The 20,292-nt window shown below is 36.0% G+C and overlaps 2 protein-coding genes across 2 annotated transcripts; both read left to right on the forward strand.

Annotated features, from left to right (window-relative positions):
* Positions 1 to 239: 239 nt before the first annotated feature.
* LOC133315776 (uncharacterized) lies at positions 240 to 10,109 on the forward strand. The gene is made up of 15 exons (XM_061517438.1): positions 240 to 587; positions 1,166 to 1,568; positions 1,657 to 1,834; positions 1,919 to 2,058; positions 3,039 to 3,906; positions 4,074 to 4,174; positions 4,489 to 4,633; positions 4,733 to 4,801; positions 4,925 to 4,970; positions 5,693 to 6,165; positions 6,986 to 7,065; positions 7,862 to 7,997; positions 8,351 to 8,540; positions 9,477 to 9,559; positions 9,683 to 10,109. The coding sequence occupies exons 1-15, from the start codon at positions 488 to 490 to the stop codon at positions 9,806 to 9,808; spliced, it is 3,138 nt and encodes a 1,045-aa protein (XP_061373422.1). The 5' UTR covers positions 240 to 487; the 3' UTR covers positions 9,809 to 10,109.
* Positions 10,110 to 12,379: 2,270 nt separating this feature from the next.
* On the forward strand, positions 12,380 to 19,838 carry LOC133315767 (uncharacterized). The gene is made up of 5 exons (XM_061517429.1): positions 12,380 to 12,657; positions 17,905 to 18,144; positions 18,796 to 18,879; positions 19,099 to 19,228; positions 19,594 to 19,838. Exons 1-5 carry the CDS (start codon positions 12,380 to 12,382, stop codon positions 19,765 to 19,767), a joined length of 906 nt encoding a protein of 301 aa, XP_061373413.1. The 3' UTR covers positions 19,768 to 19,838.
* The last annotated feature ends 454 nt before the right edge of the window (positions 19,839 to 20,292 follow it).

Raw genomic sequence — 20,292 nt, forward strand, 5'->3', positions numbered from 1 at the left:
AAATTTTAACTAAACATTAAAATATCCGATTTTACCAATTTGAAGGCGGGGTATTAGTTTGACAAGATTCGTTAAAAAGAATAAAGAAAACTAATAAAAATATTTATTAATCGGACGTTACCTATTAAATGAAAAAAAGAAAGAAAAACAAATATAATTTACATTACCGAAATATTGTTGGAACGAGAAGTACAAATTCTAATACGAAACAGGACATGTCGCGCACGTTATCATTATCCCCGTCATCTCCAATTCGAAGTTTGGGCATGTTGAATTGATTCTTTAAGGAGAGGACCAACTCACGACTCATAAAGAATATTAATATCTAGGTGTTCGATATCAAATTCCAGTTGTTATTGTTGCTTGAAAACCCTCGAAGGAATCAAGAGTGAAAAATCAAACCGAACATCTAGGTTGTCCGTGATTCTCTGTCGGTGTTGTCTCTTGAGATTCTTACAGAAAAAATTGGTCAAGTCCTAGAAATAGGATGAAGCCCATGGAGAGTGTGTATGATCTGATCCAAGAAGCCAAGGTTCGCACTCTCTGGTGGGCCCTCTCTATATTCGCCGTTTCCTATTTCCTAACTCGTAAGTGATTCTTCCAATTTTTCTTTCACTTCATTTGATTTCTCAATATCTATGTTTACTAACTCCTAACGAATCTTGTGAATTTAGAATTGGTAGCTCGAGGTTTATCAATTTTGCTTGCATAATCTTTATCATTGCTGCTTTAGCTCATTGGTAATAGTGATGAATTAGTATGGAATTTCATAGATGAACTGAACTTACTGTGATTGTTTAAGTGCCTATATGTTTTGGGGGTTGACTCTAGTTTGACTATTCATTATGGTTTTAGTTGTGACTTCAAATGGGGTGTTCCTGTCTTTGTTAAAAGGAAACAAGGAATAATAGAAAACCACTTCCCGTTCAACTCGGACTAGTGAGGGTGTGGTGACGGAAATTCTTGTAATGCTGCCTTACCCTTGTATGAGATTGTTTCTTGGATTCGAACCCATGACCTTTCAGTTACAAAGGAGCATTATTACCACTACTCTAGGCCCGCCATCTCTAAAACAAGGAATAATATATTATGATTTTCATTCAAGTGGCCTGCTATTTTTTTTTTTTTGGGTACTCATGTTTTATATGATGATTATCTGTCACAGATACAAGTAAATCAATGTGGATGAATGTACCCATGTCAATCCTTTTTGTTTCTGCACTGCGTATTTTTTTCAATAAGGTGGAGTTCCGTTGGAAGGTTAAACAGCCTAGAGCACAGACTTATCTATCTCATTTGGAGAAAAAACAGTTGTCTCTGAATGATCCACGCCTCTCCAGTTCGCCTCCCCCTGCGAAATGGAAGAGGAAAATTGGTTCTCCTGTTGTGGAGGCTGCAATGAGTGATTTCGTTGATAAGATATTGAAGGATTTCGTGGTTGATTTGTGGTACTCGGAAATTACTCCCGATAGGGAGTTTCCTGAGCAGATACGTGCAATAATCATGGATGTTCTCGGTGAAATATCAGGAAGAGTTAAAGAGATAAACCTTGTTGACTTGCTGACAAGGTATCTTGTTTTCCCTCTCTTATATTTGCTGCCAGACGGAAAGTATTAGAAAAACTACTAATTGTCTTATGTTTCACTCACATTACAGGGATTTAGTTAATTTAATAGGTGATCACTTAGAACTTTTCAGAAGAAATCAAGCTACTATAGGTGTTGATGTTATGAAAACATTATCTTCTGATGAGAGGGATGAAAGATTGAAATTCAATCTGTTGAATTCTAAGGAGCTTCATCCGGCACTAATATCTCCTGAGAGTGAGTACAAGGTGTGAGTGGAGTGTCCTGATGTTATATACGTTTCTTTTGAGAATTATGTTTCGTATCTTATCTAATGAATGCTCTTCTTGTAGGTTCTTCAGCGGCTAATGAGTGCAGTTTTAGCTATAGTACTGAGGCAACGAGAAGCTCAGTGTCCTGTGGTTCGTTCTATTGCTCGGGAACTTTTAACTTGCTTGGTAATGCAGCCTATTATGAATTTGGCAAGCCCTGGGTATGTTGTTGAATACTTTGTCTTATATTAATTTTTGTAATAATTCATTTCGGGGGGGTGAGGGGATCTTAACAATATCTACTCTATGGAAGGGTTGCTGCACTATATTCAAGGTTTAAATACTACTTTTTAAACTTTTGTGTGTTTTCTAGGGGGTGGGGGGTATTTTTTTTTTATTGTTCTTGGTTGAAACCATAGTTTGGGCCTGCATGGTTAAGCAGGTGGAAAGTGGAAAGTTGCAAAATAGAGGACGGAATGGAAATTATATCAAGCAAGTGTAAAGTGATTTTCATTCCAAATTTTCCACATACTTTACTCAACCAACACAAGAAAACCTCCCTGCCATGATTCTGTTCTGGCTGTATGCTTTTGAAGTTGTAGATTTGCAACTACGAGGCTAGAAAAAGTGGGAGGTTATGGATGATAAGCTTGGAGGTTGAGAGGTGAAAGGGTAGCTACTGGACAGAAAAGTTTTAATATATTTTGAATGTCAAAGCAGAGTGTGAGGGGAAATGTTATGGGATTTAGGGTATTAGTAGTTTAGTGATGAGTCTTTGAGTATGCAAGAAAAATGGTACAGAACTTAAGGGGCTGTGAATTATTACCTGGGGATTAGATATGTATGGATTAAATCTAAAATGTACTAATCGACTAATCCTAATTATTATGTTTCCATTTTGAAACAATGGGTTTGGGCTTTTCCCATCTATCATCTGTTAAACCCTCCTGTTTCATCAAAGAACAATTCCTAAATAAAAGATTTATAAATAGGTTTAAAAGAGCAAAACATATTGTTTAATAGAGACAACTGATAACATTTCAATGCACAAGTATTTTAGAAAATATTTGCTTCCTAATTTCTGAAATAAACATATCACGTTGTCATCTATGAGACTGGAAATTGTAATAGCATTTTAACTATGTTTCTTTATATTTATTGCAATTCCCATTCATAATAATATATTTATCTTTATGATCAGGTATATTAATGAGCTGATTGAATCCCTTCTACTTCTCCTTAATGATGATGGTGCAAAATGGATGGGTGGTGATCAGTCAACTAATGTAGCAAGTCATCATCATGGTCATTCTTTTGCTAATGGGGGTGAACATGACAATATCAGGGCCTCCGATAAACATTCATCTCTAAATCAAGGAACTGATATTAAAGTGGCTAAAACGAGTGATAAGGGAGATACATCATTACAATTTAACACACTCCGTCAAGAACCTTTGCAGGTCAGACATGCTGATTGGGCTCAGTTGTTGGAGGTTGCAACTCAGAGGAGAACTGAAATTCTTATGCCTGAGAATCTTGAGAACATGTGGACAAAAGGAAGGAATTACAAAAGGAAAGAGAACAAAGTTATCAAAACTGGCATTCAGGATGTTCCTGCAAAGAATCCTCCCATTGACAGTTCACTACCTTATAGAAAATTGGCTCATGAAACATTGGTGAGTGAACTTGGAAAGTATGCAGTTGCAGAAGGGAAGTCTTCTCCGCCACCAATGCATGCTTTGGGTTCAGATCCCGTAAAAAATGTTGGAAGTACAAATAGTTCAGAATCTTCTCGAAACCCTTACAAGGAATTATCTTTTGAAGGAGAGCTTGGAGTTGATAAAGGGAAGGGTATTAGGGATCTTACTTCTGATGGGTATAAAAGTCTGCTGAAGAGGTCAAACAGTGCTTCTGCCTTGGAAACCCTACCTAATAAAGATGGAGGCTCCATAATTTCAGAGTTGTACAACCCTGAATTTGAGAGGCACAGTGAAGGATTTCGGGGAAAGAGTTCTTCTGACATGATTGTTAGGAAAGAGGTGCAATTGCTTCCTAAGCTCCGGTGCCGGGTATGCACTTTTGGCTGTAAAAAAGTTTTAGATATAGTATTCTAAAAATCGATTTAAAATCTATTTTGCATACTGGTATACCCTTTATAAATCAGAATGGATTTGACTTCCACATATTTCACTGTGAGTACTTGTTGATTGTTTTTTTCTCTACTGGAGCATTGCAGGTTATGGGAGCATATTTTGAGAAACTTGGATCCACATGTTTTGCTGTCTATTCAATTGCAGTTGTTGATGCACAAAATAGAACTTGGTTTGTAAAAAGAAGGTTTACTTCTTTCATACATTCTTATAGCAGTGAGAGTGAACAATTTATCGTTGTCTAAAATTTGAAATTTTACAGACAATTTAATTGAACTGGGTATATACAGGACGTAATGTTTTAAGTTCTAACCATAAAATAAACTGCCAGGATCACTGAATTAGATTTTTTTTTTCTAATCTTTCTCTTTCCTGTTTCCCCCATTTTGAGTTTAAACTGCCTTATCATAGAGAATAAACATGTTCAAGTCTCAAAATTGTTTTTTTTCACCTTTATATCTGTGCTTTGACCTTATCATAAATACTTTTGGTGATATTCAGATACAGGAATTTTGAGAGATTGCATCGGCATCTTAAAGATATTCCCAATTATACATTACATTTGCCTCCCAAAAGGATATTTTCCTCAAGCACAGATGACGCCTTTGTGCATCAACGTTGCATTCAGCTTGATAAATATCTCCAGGTGTTCATTGTCTAAAAATAAACCTCTTTAAAGACATAGTTTCCTTTTGTACTTTTTAAATAATCATGTCCTTGCTTAAATTATGCTGTCTTGCTTCAGGATCTCCTGTCAATAGCTAATGTTGCAGAACAACATGAAGTATGGGACTTTTTTAGTGCTTCCTCAAAGGTGCGCATCTGCTTGTTATTACTTATCATAACTTACATGTTATCATTTCTCTTGGTAATTTTTGGATGCGAAAATTGACAATCTAACAAACTGTTTTTTTTCCTCTCTGTTTTACCCCTGAAGAACTACTCTTTTGGGAAATCTTCTTCAGTGATGAAGACCTTGGCAGGTATCTAGTTTTAGGTTCTAACATTTTAGTTTTATGTCATTATGCAGTTTAAGTACTCAGGATGTAGCTATTCTATGTATGGTGGCCTCTCCTGTTAATCTTCTCTTGAGTTAGTGGAATTTTGATTGGCAGTTCTGTTTTTTAAACTTAAAAGTCTGGGTACAGTTAAAATATAATAAAAAGAAAGATTGAATAGAAGTGGGAGAAAAAGCTTCCTGCTTTACCTACCATTCTTGTATACCTCTTCTCTGTTATTTGAGGATTCAAGCCCATGAGATGGAAAGGTTGGACAGGATAGAATAAAGGGCTAGGCAGCTATAATATGATTGAACATTTTAGTTGAAATTAAATATAGCTCTTCTTTGTCTATAATAGCTGCAGTTATTTAGTTGGAAATCAAAACTATGTTAATATAGAAAATTCTCTTTCAATGAATTTATTTACCTCTAGTTTATAGAAACTTTTGCATGAAGGGATTTTTCTTTTATTTTCTTTGTAATGTGGACTGGAATGCTGTATAGCTACTTATAAGAGGATTGTGTTGAAATAAATATGTCATTTTCTTATTCAAAAATCAGTCCTTTCTTTGTTTTTCAATGGTATTGCATATTTATTTTTTGAATTTAATCCTAATTTGCAAAAGGTTTTTAAATGTGGAGATTTTTATTGGCTTTTGTGGGTATTAATTCCAAGTACAACATTTGAATTTTTTATATTAACAGTCAATGTAGATGATGCTGTGGATGATATTGTACGCCAGTTCAAAGGGGTTTCAGATGGTTTAATGCGGAAGGTTGTTGGTTCAACATCCCCCTTCAATGAAGGTTCTTCTACATCTACCACACACAACTTGTCCTGGAATGCAGATGAAATAGATAAAAGTATTCCAAGGCTAAGTCCTACCGAAAGTGTGTTAAGCTCTGATAATGAGGAAGGTGAAAAGAACAGTAATTTTGGCCATGAGAATATTGATAGAGAAGTAACACAAAATAATAGGTGGCATTCTGACAAAGCATCGATCTTGAAGGACACATCAACGGTTATAAATCGTGCTGAAGAGTCTGGCAACTTAGATTTAGACAGAAGGCATGATGTGGCAGTGGAAGCTAGGGTTGGTAATGATGTTCCAGCTACAAATTTCATTCTTGTTCATGATAATTTGGAGGATCCAGTTGGAGTGCCAGTGCCACCAGAGGTCTGTGTAGTCAACTGACTTTGCTTTTCTTTTCTGGTTTACACGTTGCATTTTAACTGATGATTGATAAACCTGGTTCTCTGTTATCTATTGTTATGTGCTTAGATTATTTATTAGCTGTTTATTGTTTCTGGGACCAGGCTGCTGACTAGAATGCTGCCTACTTGGCCAATTTGGGATTGGGAATAGCATTTATAACTGAGACATGATGAAACCATTCAACATTAATACTTCTGTTGCACTCTTACCTTCCTTTATGAAAAAATAGTGATCCCTCCAAATAAAAAGTATGAAAAGAATCTGTACTTTTACTGAGTTTAGTCATGAGCTGGCTAAAAGCTAGTTCTACTTTCTTGCATGAGCTTTTGATTGTCCCATCAGCATGTATCCACCAAATATTTGAGGAAGCTGAGCTATTATCTGTCATCCTAGCTTTCATAGATTTGTTCTGGTCTTTAAGTCCCTGTTCCCCCAAATATTTACCAAATCCTTAGGACGGAAGTTGTTTCCAGTGTTTCTTTTTCATAAATTAAAAATGAGAAGCAGGGGGCAAACATATTGGTGTTCCAGAAAATGTTTGGAAAACATTCTCAGTGGTGTATTGTAGCCCCTCCTTTTCACCTTCTCTCATTCCAAGGGAAAGAATTATGATTTAAGAACCAGAAGAAAGCAGGACTAGAGTTTACTTGGAATTTCAAAAGCAGGATGTTGTCAGGATCTTTTTGCTTTCCGTTTTTCTTCATTCTTTGATGAGAACTTTTTTGTTTGTTTTAAAATACACTATGAATATTCATAAGTTTGATATTTTTCATTTTTGCAGTGGGCCCCACCTAACGTGAGTGTCCCTGTTTTGAATTTGGTTGACAAGATATTTCAGCTTAAGAAGAGAGGCTGGCTAAGGTATACTACACTATCTGGTTGCTCTGTAATTCAAGTCAAGTAACTGCTTGAACTTGTGTCTGTAACTCTATATATTGTCTAAAATTTTAATCTTATATCAATTTGCATAAGCTTCTGATGGAACCTAATATTATGTGATTATGCATGTTGTTAGAGACAAGAATCATTTCTAGGCTTGCATTGCACCTAACGTTCGTAGAATATAATCTGGTTTGTTACACCACACGAACCAGCCCCTTGGCTGTGTTTCACTCTTTTTCTTCTCTCAGTCTGTTAAGGGTAGTTTTAGAGTGGGCAGAATAGTAGAGAAATGACAGAGAGAAGGAACAGGGAGGAAGGATGAGAGAATAATAGGAAGGAAATAGTTTCTTCTTGTTTATTCCATTTGGCCTTTATAACATGGATTTAAATACTAAATGGTAAACCCAATAAATGGTAATCCTAATCGATACCAATTGGGACCAATTGATATCAATCTAATCATTTTATTAATGCTAATTGAAATGCTAAAAAGGGTAAAGCTAATAAATGCTAATGTTGATTGATAGGGATCAGGGTTAATTGATAACAATCTAATCCTTTATTAATGAAAGCTAGTAAATGTTAATTGTTGCCGCTAACGATATGATTAGAATCTCCCATAGCCACTTTTAGGAAGGTTTCTGTGCCTGGAGTAAATGCGCAGACCCTGGTGTGTAACACAGTCCTTCTCTATTTCCTTGTAGAATCGTATCTAGACTCTTGCCCTGCACCTGTTGATTGGAAGTTGATAATATTATCATTTCTGTACTTGCAGAAGACAGGTCTTCTGGATATCAAAACAGATATTACAGCTGGTGATGGAAGATGCTATTGATGATTGGCTCCTAAGGCAGATTCAATGGCTCCGGAGAGAGGACAGTATTGCCCAAGGGATTCGATGTGTCCAAGATGTAAGTACAGAGCCAATTTTATGCCAACTCAGAGAAATGAAGCTTTTTATACAAATTAACAGTAGTAAAAACTAGGTTTGACTTAATTCTCAATAGGTTGATTAAATAACCACTTCTCTGTCTGATGTGTGCATCTAGAGCACGGTATAGTTGTAATGGGCTAATGGTTGTCTGTTAATAGATACCATGATTGGACAAAATATCCGACTCACCTGTACACCTAAGAGAAGCCATATAAACAATCTTGTACCGTACCAAGAGTAGTAAACAATTGTGCATTCCACTCAAACTAAAGACACCAAACAACTGCATGTTGTGTGCAAATGTTTCATGTTGTTTGCTCATCCTTTCAGGTCCTCTGGCCTGGTGGTGCGTTTTTTTTAAGAGTAGGGACTCCTCAGATAAGTAGTAGTGGCAGTGACCAAAAGCCTCCTACAATAAGAGGATCTGGTGGAAGCAATATCACCAAATCTCAGTTGGGGTCTTTTGAGGAAGAGCTTGAGGCTGCTCGTAGAGCAAGTGACATCAAGAAACTGCTTTTTGGTTAGTTTTATTTTCAGTAGAGTCCTATGTTGAATAATTTGAGATTGGTTACTAATGGATATTCTTGCACTTTCGAAGTTTTATTTATTCTTCTTTCCTGTATATTTCATCTGTCTTCAAAGGTGAGTGCACAAACACGCCAATTACTTTTACTCATTTGCACAGAGATCTCAAGGCTTATTTGTTGTGAACACACCCCATGTTTAGTTATCTTGTAATTAGACCCTTTCTATATACTCTCTTTACAAATTGATTGCCTAAAAGTAATATGTTAATTTGTCAAATGTTCAAATTGTTTAATCTGGTTATTACTTCATAGTGATATGAATGAAGAAATTTATATAATTCTAGAATTTATCGTTGATCATCAAATTTTTAATGTTCTTTTGTTGTGTTATTTAAAACTTCAAATAATCATATGTATTGCTCAAATTGCACCAACTTCTATAATTTATTTACGAATAACTAGACCACACAGGGCGTGTAAGTGTACTTGCAAGTTTGCAATAATTGAAACTTAATGTGGTAGTTGGATGAAGTTATAGCATATATTTCTTTTACCTTGTACATAACTTGGACGTTATATCTCATCTTATTTATATAGTTATGGAATTTTTTGTTCCTTAATATATCTTTTGTTATTTGAAAATGCAATTGAATTATGGGTACCATTTCTGCAACCATCAGAAAATGTGAAAGGATATTTTTTTTTATCATCACTAATTAGTTGAAATTCATGATTTATCTACATTTAATATTCTCTTGAGGAGAGGTTTTCTGGTGAACTTAGCGGCTGAAGGTCTTTGAATGTTACTGTATTTTCATGTTCTTTATATGGTCTTTAGAATCTTGGGATGGTTGAAATAAATAGCTGTTCCATTCTCAGAATTTACATCACCAGACTCTGACATATAAAGTTTCCACCGTTCTTATCAGATGGAGCTCCAACAACTTTAGTGAGCTTAATCGGGCATAAGCAATACAGACATTGTGCCAGGGATATATATTACTTTAGTCAGGTTAAATCCCCATCCCATTGCTGTGTGGTGCAGATTTCTTTCTTGTGTTTTTGCCTTAATTTTTGTTCTGTCTGCTTGAAAATTTTTCTGCTAAACTAACAATTCTACCTTCTTGCGTTTCAGTCTACTATATGTGTGAAGCAACTTGCTTATGCAATTCTGGAACTTCTACTTGTCTCCATCTTCCCTGAGATACGGAATGTTGTGTTGAGTGTTCATGAGAATATGCATGTTCACCAACCTGTATAGAGTTCCATATCACCTGTTATAGTGGCCTGCATATGCTGTAGATGAAATTGGGAATAACACGTTTTTTTTGTCTGGTGTCATTGGTTTTATGGCTTTGCTGGCTTGTACCCTTTCCAGATACAAGAACAGGAGCCATAACTAATGATTTGGGAACTTGGTGATTGGTTTTGTATCTAATGCCATGTCAACTGTATAAAACTTAGATTTAGGGCGTGTACAGAAACAATGATTTTTGTGGATTCATTGTGCTTCTTTGTCAAGGCATACCCCATTTCCATGGGGATTTTTGTATTGTTAGAGACTCGAGAAAATGCATCTAGTGAATATTCTTTATTCGTTCACCATTGGGATTTGAGACTTTTTCATGCTCCTCAGTAGTACTATAATGTTTTCTATTTCCAGTTTCGCGTATTATTTAAGGTAAAACGTGTACGATGTTCGGGACACAGCACCATATGTCTCTTCATATTATATTATGGGGTTAAGACTTTAGAGTTTAGACATTGCCAACTCAATCTCGCTGGTACCGCACTTGTCTCCTTTATTGGAGTCAATTTGCCTCGCTCGTTCTTAATACAGTTATCTAAAAAGTTATTATATTAGTTAATTTTTATAAATTTTGTAATTTATATGAAATGATGGATTAATTTTAAATTTGTCATTTGTTATTATATAAATTTAATATAAAATAATTTTTAGTAAAAATGTAATAGGTGTGTTTTAATATTGTTCTTGAACGTGTTTGGATTTTTATCCCTAAAAGATATATCCTAATGTTAACTATCCACCCTAATTTTCTTATATATATATATATATATATATATATATATATATATATATATATATAATTGTTAACTACTTAGTGAGAATAAATATTCACTCATCCATTCACAAATTTTTTAATAAGGATATTTTTTTATTATTAAAATTTAATATTTTTTTTCTTTAAACAAACTTTGTATAGTTGTTCTTAATGATTTAAATTTTTTTTATGTCAGTCAAAATTAAATATTTGTTTAATGGTATTTAATTAAACTTAATAGTCAATAAACATTTGATAAGTCACTTATGCTACAAATATTCAAGAAAAAAAACTGACACCAAAATAATCCATATAAATGTTTTTTCTATCAAGTTTCGTGTTTCATATAACGCATCATTTTGATGTTGTTTTTAAATATTTAAAAGTCTAGTTTCATGTCAAGTTTTTTAAAGAACTAGATTAGTATCAAATTAATCTTTAACAATATGTTTGAAAGATTTAAAAAAATGGAAATAAATATATGATAATATAATGAAATGAAATTATTAAAATGGCAAGCAAAATATACATGTTATTCTATCATTTGGTTACTGATCAGTCTAATAAATATTGATCTGAGCTTTAATACACGCAGTTGAGAAAAGAGGATGTTGATGAAGAGAAAGAAAGTTGAGCAGTGTATTGCCGAGATGTTAGGAAGCTTGGCGAGATGGTTTGGAGCACTTTGAGTATTTGGGCAATTTGGAGGAGACTGGGGGTACCTGCATGGCATTCTGACACTCAAGTCAGTTCAATATTCAATATGGTCAAAGTATTCAAAGAGAAATATCATATCTGGGCTAAATGACTCTGTATTTATAGTGTAGAGCACCTTTGTTTCATACCACCTTTTACATGACGGTGTTCTTGTTTATTAGTGGAGAGGGATGACATCTCTCAGGCTATTCCTTAGCGGTCAAGCCTAGGGTCAAGCTAGATTCAGTAGACGTAGTGGCAAGCTAGAGCTGTCATTCGTTCATTTGGTTCAAGTGGTGGCCAACTTGTCTGAGCTATTGATCTCGACAATGATGATTCCTTTCATGTTAAGTCATGTTTGTCTTGTTAGTCAAGTAAATGAGATCCCACAAATGGATTGCCTTTGTGGTCAATTACAATGGGTTTTCCGGGCCATTTGAACCTTTATTGGTTTGGTTCTGTATCTCGCATGTAGTAGGTCCATATCAAATGCTAAACTCCTTTATTTGAAGGGATACAAATTTAGAGTTGTGAAGGGATAAATATCCGAAAATCTCTCAGTTATTATTCCATTATTTCTCTTCTAAAAAACTCTCAAATACCTAATTCATAAAATTTACCATGTCATTTGGTGGCATATAATTAATTCCTATCCGACCAGACCTACTACAAACGGAGCACAATCTTAGTCTAAATTCAGAGCCAAGTATAATCATCTTTCTCATATTTACACATTTTTTACTTGCTAAGCATATCTTTGAAGTTTTATCAGATAATGGATCCTTCACCACAGTCTTGTGGGCTTGTGACGATTTTTGGGCCTGAAGTATTGGTCCAGATTATCATCCATCCAAATATATTTAAAAGAGTAAACTGTTAGTTTAATCTAAATTTTTTAAATTAATCTTTTTGATTAGTGAATTGTGTGTATCCCGCTACTATTTCCCATAGGCTTAGATTTCCCACCATTTCCTCTTCTCACTGTTGGCCAAAACAAAAAGCCCCATAACTGAGTCAGTCACAGTCACAGAACCACACACACTGACTCTACACCTTCTTCATCAACAGAGAAAATGAAAATGGGCACTCGGAGAAAAAAGAGTGAAGAATCTTCTGATTTTAAAGATGGTGACACTGAGAGTGAAGGAAGCAAAAGGGCAAAAAAAGAAAGTGACTTTTCACACTACGAGCAGATAAGGGACCAAAGGATCAAAGAGAACATGGAGAGAATGCAGAAGCTGGGCTTATTGGACCTCTCTCTTAAGCTCAAGCACCAAAAGAAAAACTCACACGACAAGAAGAAGATGAAAGCTTTACCACCCAGCCAATCACCCTCAAGACGTTCTTCCAGGTATTTTAACTTTGTTAACACAAGTTTTGGTGAAAATGAAACGTGAAAGGAGCAAAAAAATTTCATGGGTTTGTTTTTTTGTCTTCAAAGATGTTAGCTTTTAAATACAAAAAAAAAAATGTTAGCTCCCACTTCCAGTTTGTGTTTGGTGACGACAAAGTTGGCGGTGGAAGCTAAAGGAGAGCAAGTGTTTCACATTTTTTGTTTTTTCTTGTTATCTCTGTTGTAATGTAGGAAATGATACAGATGTGAGACATGGAATGGACTTTAAAATTTTAAGTTATTTGTGTGTAAAAATTTGGTTTCTATTATAGGTAGTACCCTATCATTTATTTAATTGTTATGGTATCTTAGTGTATGAAAATTTTAAAACTAATTGAAAGATTAGAACTTAAAAGTATTTACTGCTTAAAGGTATTCGAAGAGTGAAGATTTTTAGACAAGATACTACTAATTTGACATTGGTACCACAACTATTTTGAAATGACTTGAAAGAAAAGGGTATTTGAAATATTATTGAATTGTGTTAATAATCTGGACAAAGAGGTCTCTATTTATAGAGAATGAAAACCCTAATACTTGACCTAATGGGCTTGGTCCAATACAACAAATATTAATAATAATAAAATAACAAATATTTACAACACTCCCCCTCAAGCTGAGGAATAGATATTTATCATTCCCAGCTTGCTAGTAAGTTCTTGAAATCTGTCTGAAGGAAGTCCTTTTGTCAATAGATCAGCTAATTGACACCCAGTGGGAATGTATGGAGTGGTAATCAACTCGCTATCAAGTTTCTCTTTGATTAAATGGCGGTCGACCTCAATATGTTTAGTGGATCATGTTGAACTGGATTATGAGCTATACAAATAGCGGACTTATTGTCACATAGCAGCATCATAGGTCCCTCACATTTTATTTTGAGATCATCAAGTATAATTTTCAGCCACAGTAACTCACAAATGCCTTGAGCCATAGCTCGAAATTCAGCTTCTGCACTTGATCTGGCGACCACATCTTGTTTCTTACTTCTCCATGTCACCAAGTTACCGCAAAGAAACATGCAGTAACCAGTGGTAGAACGACGGTCAGTCACGGATCCAGCATAATCAGCATTAGTGTAAACTTCTAAAAAGAGATTGCCATCACGTCGGAATAACAATCATTTACCAGGAGTAGCTTTAAGATACTGTCTCTCTACTGCCTGCATGTGTTTCTCCTTTGGATTGTGCATAAACTGACTGACAACACTAACAGCATAAGCTAGGTTTGGTCTAGTATGAGCCAGATATATCAATTTCCCAACTAGCCGTTGATATTGTCCTTTATCAACTGGAGGACTCTCTTCTTCATAGCCTATCTTGTGATTCTGCTCAATAGAAGTATTAGAGGGTTTACACCCGAGCTTTCCTGCTTCTTTGAGAAGATCAAGAACATATTTCCTCTGGCTAATAAAAATTCCTTTCCTTGAATGAGCTACTTCTATCCTAGGAAATATCTCAGTTTCCCAAGGTCTTTGACTTCAAACTCAGAGGCAAGCCGTGTTTGCAGAATCTGTTTCTCCACAAAATCATCACCTGTGATAATAATATCATCAACATATACAAGGAGCACAGTAAGCTTCCCATTATAGGAGTGCTTGAAGAAAAGAGTGTGATCTCCTTGACTCTGTCTGTATCCTAAGGTCATCATAACCTTAGTAAACCTTCCAAACCAGGCACGAGGTGACTGCTTCAATCCATACAAGGCCTTTTTTAATCTATAAACTTTATTTTCTCCCTTCACAGAATCAAAACCAGGCGAGATTTCCATGTAGACTTCTTCTTCTAACTCACCATTGAGGAAAGCATTTTTTACATCAAATTGATTTATATCCCGATTGTAATGGGCAGCAAGGGATAACAAGACTCTCACCGTATTCATCTTTGCAACTGGAGCAAATGTTTCTTCATAATCAATGCCATAGGTTTGAGTGTAACCTTTGGCAACTAATCGAGCCTTGTATCTCTCAAGAGTTCCATCAGAATTATATTTCAGGGCATAAACTCATCTGCACCCTACTGCTTTCTTTCCATTAGGTCTATCAATAACCTCCCATGTTTTATTTTTCTCCAACGCATTCATTTCCTCTTGCATGGCTTGAGCCCAATTCCTATCTTTCAAGGCTTCATGTACTGATTTTGGGATTGCAATAGAGTCTAGTGCTGAAACAAAGCTTTTGTGCTGCACAGAAAGATTAGCAGAGGAAACAAAATGGGAGATAGGGTATTGAGTACAAGAGGGACAGGAGGGACAAGATTTCTTGGGACAAGCTCTTTTTCCTTTTCTAAGAGCAATGGGTAAATCATGAGAATCAGTAGTAATGGGTAAGTCATCAGAAGTATTAACATCATGATCAGAAATATGAGATTCAGGACTTACCAGTGGTTCAGACGATTGAGGTTGCTGCTGAGACAATGTGGGCTGTTTCCTTCTTTGATATACCAACTCAGGTGTCATAATCTTCCGTATCTCTGGTGTACTTGATGTATCAATCACAGGAGAATCAGTCACAGGAGGATTACTCACAGGAGGAACAGGACCAAGAGGAGGATACACTGACACAGGTAAAGGAGTAGACACTGAAGATTCAAACTCAAAGAAGGGAGGTGATGAGATCTCTGGTGAAGGATTCTCCCCCTGAAGATGAGGACCTTGGAAAAAGGACTCAAATTCCTGAAATGTAACATCCATAGAAACAAAAAATTTCCTACTACTAGGGTGATAGCACTTGTAGCCCTTCTTATCAGGAACATAACCAAGAAAAACACATTTAATAGCCCTAGGGTCCAACTTACTGCGATGATGTTTATGAATATGAACAAAAGCAACACACCCAAACACTCGTGGAGGAAGACTCATAGTTGGAATAGAAGGGAAAAAAGAAGTCATAGAGTGAATAGGACTTACATGGTCAAGTACTCGAATGGGTAAACGGTTGATCAAGAATGCTGCAGTAAGAATAGCATCTCCCCAATAGTATTTGGGTACATGTGTCTGAAACATTAATGCACGAGCCACTTCAAGAAGGTGACGATTTTTTCTTTCAGCAACCCCATTCTGTTGGGAGGTGTCAACACAAGTAAGTTCATGAATCATACCGTTATTTCTTATAAATTGGGAAAAACTGTGATTAACATATTCAGTACCATTATCTGTTCTTAGTCTCTTGATTTTTTTACCAAACTGGGTCTCAACCATTTTATAAAATTGAAAGAACAGTTGTGATACCTCAGACTTTTCACGCATTAAGTACACCCAAGTTACACGAGTGCAATCATCAATAAAAGAAACAAACCATCTATTTCCAGAAGCATGAGGGACCCCAAACATCAGAATGAATAAGATCAAAAGGTTCAACACTCTTAGTAATACTAGAAGGAAAAGACACACGATGATGCTTAGCAAATTCACAAACATCACAATGAAAAGACTCAACAGACTTAGACAAAAACAATGACGGAAATAAAGATTTGAGTAAACTAAATGGAGGATGATCTAAGCGCTTATGATGAAGCCAAATCAAAGAATCAGCCGTTGATTGACCATGAGACATCAAGATGTGATCTGTTACTTTATTTGCAGGAGGTTGTGACACCAGATAGTACAACCCACCTTGCTTTTTAGCACTACCAATCGTCTTCCCGGTGGCGAGATCCTGAAAAACACAATGGGTAGGATAGAAGGTTACAGTACAATTCAAATCTTTTGTAATTTTATGAATAGAAAGAAGATTCGTGGAGAGTTTAGGAACATGAAGAACATCCTTAAGATGTAAGGACTGCTGTAAGTTTATGTCACCAGAACCCGCAACTGATGTATGAGAGCCATCAGCTACGGCTATTGTATGAGTTCTAATGGTAGGATGATAAGAAGTAAAGGAGTCAGCACAACAAGCCATATGATCAGTAGCACCAGAATCAACAACCCAAGAATGTTTAAAATCAATACATGAAGAAAGGAAAGAATAAGTTTTGGAGCTCATACCAGTCATAGTCAAAGCACTAGTATCAGATGGCTTACTCATAAAATCAAGAATGGTTCAGAGCCGTTCCAACTCATCTAGCGAAATGCGCTTGACCACGCAACCTTGCCATCTTTTCTAAGACAGTTTGCTTTCCATGGAGGCAAAAGCATAGATCTTTGATATGACCTGTTCTTTTACAATAAGAACACCATCGATCATCTCTTCTAGAAGATGCACCATCAGAAAACTTGGTAAAGGAACTCCTTTGAGAAGAAGCCATACTGCACAAAACTTGTCAAAGAATAGCACCAAGTATCCAAAAAATACGGAAAAAATACCAAACGACGTCCGATCTGAGAAAAAATCACAGATCCAGAAAGAGGATGAAGAGACGATCAGAACGCCGTTGACCGGAGCTGGAAAGAAGTAGTCACGCGCCTCCACGCGCCGGTGGAGGTGTTTGCAAGTGGGCCTCACTCGCCGGGAGTGTGGAAGCGCGTGGGAGCGCGTGCGGCGGCCGCCGGAGCTGGGATTTTTACCGTGAGGTCGTCCGGAGGTGGCGGTCCCTTCTGTGGCTGAGCGGAGTCCAAACGGTCACCAGAAAGTACTGTTCCAGTGATGAACAGTAGTGGGTTTGAGTTGTTCTTGAGAGATCCGGCCGTCAATTGATTGTAAAAGGTCCACAGACTGATAGATCAGAGAAAAAAGGTTTGAAAACAGGTCCTCTCGGTCCAAAAAAGGTCCCCGAAAAAAATTTCCGGTGGCGGCTGATGGGCGGCGAGAGGAGGAAAGGAGAAGCGGTAATTGCGGAAGCAGGGCCCTCAGGATCGAGAGCTCTGATACCAACTTGAAAGAAAAGGGTATTTGAAATATTATTGAATTGTGTTAATAATCTGTACAAAGAGGTCTCTATTTATAGAGAATGAAAACCCTAATACTTGACCTAATGTGCTTGGCCCAATACAACAAATACTAATAACAAATATTTACAACAAAATGTCATTACTTCTTTGGGGTCTGATTGATTTGGTGTCTTAGATAGTATGGAAGCATTGCCTCTTCTCACTCTTACCATTACATATAATACAAAGATAAAAGAAAATAAAAGGGATAATTTTTTCAAACTTATTTTCTGATTTAGAATTTGGTTTTGCATTATTACCAGAGTTGAATTCTTTTGTTGTTTGAATTTTGGTAGCTATGGTTGGTAAATCTAATTTTTTTATTTTATGGGGTTACAGATTATTGAGCGTGGCCCCAGTTGACTATAATGAGCGTCATTCATCTATTAAGGAAGAGAAGGAAGAGAAGGAAGTAAAGATTTTTATACCAGAAGGTAGAAACCCTGAAGTTTACACTGAAGAGCATGAGAAGCTTCTGGGAGATTGTGAAACCATTTGGGAATTGTATGTAGATGGATATGATGAAGATGGGGAACGTATATATGATGCAGTCAAGGGAGAGTCATGCCATCAATGCAGGTGATATATTGATTTCCTTGTATGGTTTATTAGTTTCTAATTTCTACATGACATAATTTCTATTGAAACAAGAAATCAGAAGCTTATATTGTTACAAGAAGATACAGAATTCTTACATTAGAACATTGCCGTGTCTTCTCCCTGTTTTATTTATGTTTCCATTTATTAAAACTTTCCTCTCTTTGACTTATGTCCTGTATTTCCAAAATATTCCTATTGTAATACACCCTAGATTCCAGTTTCATTACATGAAGCATTTTATCATCCCTTGTGTTGCATTTTTAGATTGCAAATTTTCTTTAACATGCTTGGCACATAGACATATTTTATTTTATAAAAGGAGATCATCATGTTTGATCTACAACATCATGGGTTCTGTTGCTGTTATATCAATAAGTTGGAAACTTGGAATAAGAAGGCTCTTGCAATTTAGCTACTCATTTTTTTCTGCAATTAGTACTTGTATGCCTTTACAATGATCTTGCCTCAGGGAAAATGGTTTTAGGCATTGGTGTTTTGATTGAAGAACTAAGATCCAGTTCCTTTCGTCGTTAATCTATAAAGTTGACACATCAAGTCTTACATAACACATATGATACTTGTTTCCTTGATCATGGTGAAGTTTTTGGTAAATCATTTGTTTTCTTGCAGGCAGAAAACTCTTTGTCAGCATACCAGTTGCAACAAATGCGAATTATCTCAAGGGCAACTCTGTGGAGATTGCTTGTACACGAGGTAACATTGTTTAAGCCGAGGTTCAGTTCAGATTTTGAAAAGGACTTCTCTTTTCATTAATACTTCAAAAAATGCTGGTGTCTGTTATTATATTACCACACAGTGATGAAATACTGTGGCTCCATCTAAAACTTAACAAGTATAGATATTGCCTTGTGTCTGCTGCTTCTTTTATGCTGTCAAGTTTGATGCTAGTCATTTTATATTGATGTTTTGTAGATATGGAGAAAATGTGATAGAAGCAAACCATGATCCCAAATGGACTTGCCCGGCTTGTCGGGGAATTTGCAACTGCAGTCGTTGTCGAAGGGAAGAAGGTTGGATGCCTACCAGTAATATATACAGGAAGGTTAGTTATTGCACAATCTAACATTTGCTTTTTGTTCTATTTTCTTCAGACTTCAGAGTATGGGATAAAAATAATTGCAGGTCATCATAAATGAGTACATATATTTGCTTCAACATTCTTTCAAGAAAGTGTTTCCCCTTCTCTTTTCTTTTTGCCATTTGGGGTTTGGGATGGAGGTGTTGAGGAGGAGAGGGTTGTGTTTATATCTCTCTTCATAAATATTCACAAATTTTAATTGGATTCCACCACATATTTAGTGCTTATAAAGAGAGATAAGTACAAAATTCCGTCATGTGAAATTTGAACATAAGAGGATTCATTTCCATTCTGAAATTAATTGTTCCTTTTTGATTTGTATTTATAAGGTGACAAAACTGGGTTTCAAATCTGTGGCTCATTATCTGATTAAAACCCGCCGCTCTGAGATATGCGAAGGGTCAGGTGCTGAAAATATCGTAGCCGAAGAAGAATTATCAGAAACCTCTGCAGATACGACAGTGAATACACCAGTTCGCACAAGGAGGTCCCTGAGAAGTTAAAAGGTGATCAAAAGGATGCAAAGACCAGAGCTGAGTAAAAAGATTGGCATATACATCTACATGAAGATGATGACGTCATGTTTTTATAATGGGGAAATGCTATTTTTTCTTATTTTGTTTGAGACTCGTACAAGGTAAGCCATTTCACGGAAGAAGTTTGTAGCCATTTGCCATGAATTTTGACAAACATTTTGCTAAGATAGCAGTTTCATGGAGTATTAAAAGTTGCATATAAGCTACATGTAAAAGACCTATTAGACATTTTGATCCTGAATTCTGAGATACTCCCGATTTCATCAGGGATTGTGACTGTATTTACTTTATGTTAAGGATTGCATATTAGATAATACCCTATACCCACACAAGTATTGGATGGTTTTATTTTATTTTGGAACAAATGAAAATTAAAAAGGGGAAACAACTCAAAGGAGTATCATACAATAGTAGGATGATGTCTCTGTAGATGTGTGTTGAAGATACCAAGAACCAAAGTTGCTCCTTCCAATGAAGAACCATAGTTTCTTT

Source organism: Gastrolobium bilobum, unplaced genomic scaffold (assembly GCF_033153095.1).
Source record: "Gastrolobium bilobum isolate Gb01-03AN ecotype WA unplaced genomic scaffold, APGP_CSIRO_Gbil_v1 utg10138, whole genome shotgun sequence".
NCBI classification, from domain to species: Eukaryota; Viridiplantae; Streptophyta; class Magnoliopsida; order Fabales; family Fabaceae; genus Gastrolobium; species Gastrolobium bilobum.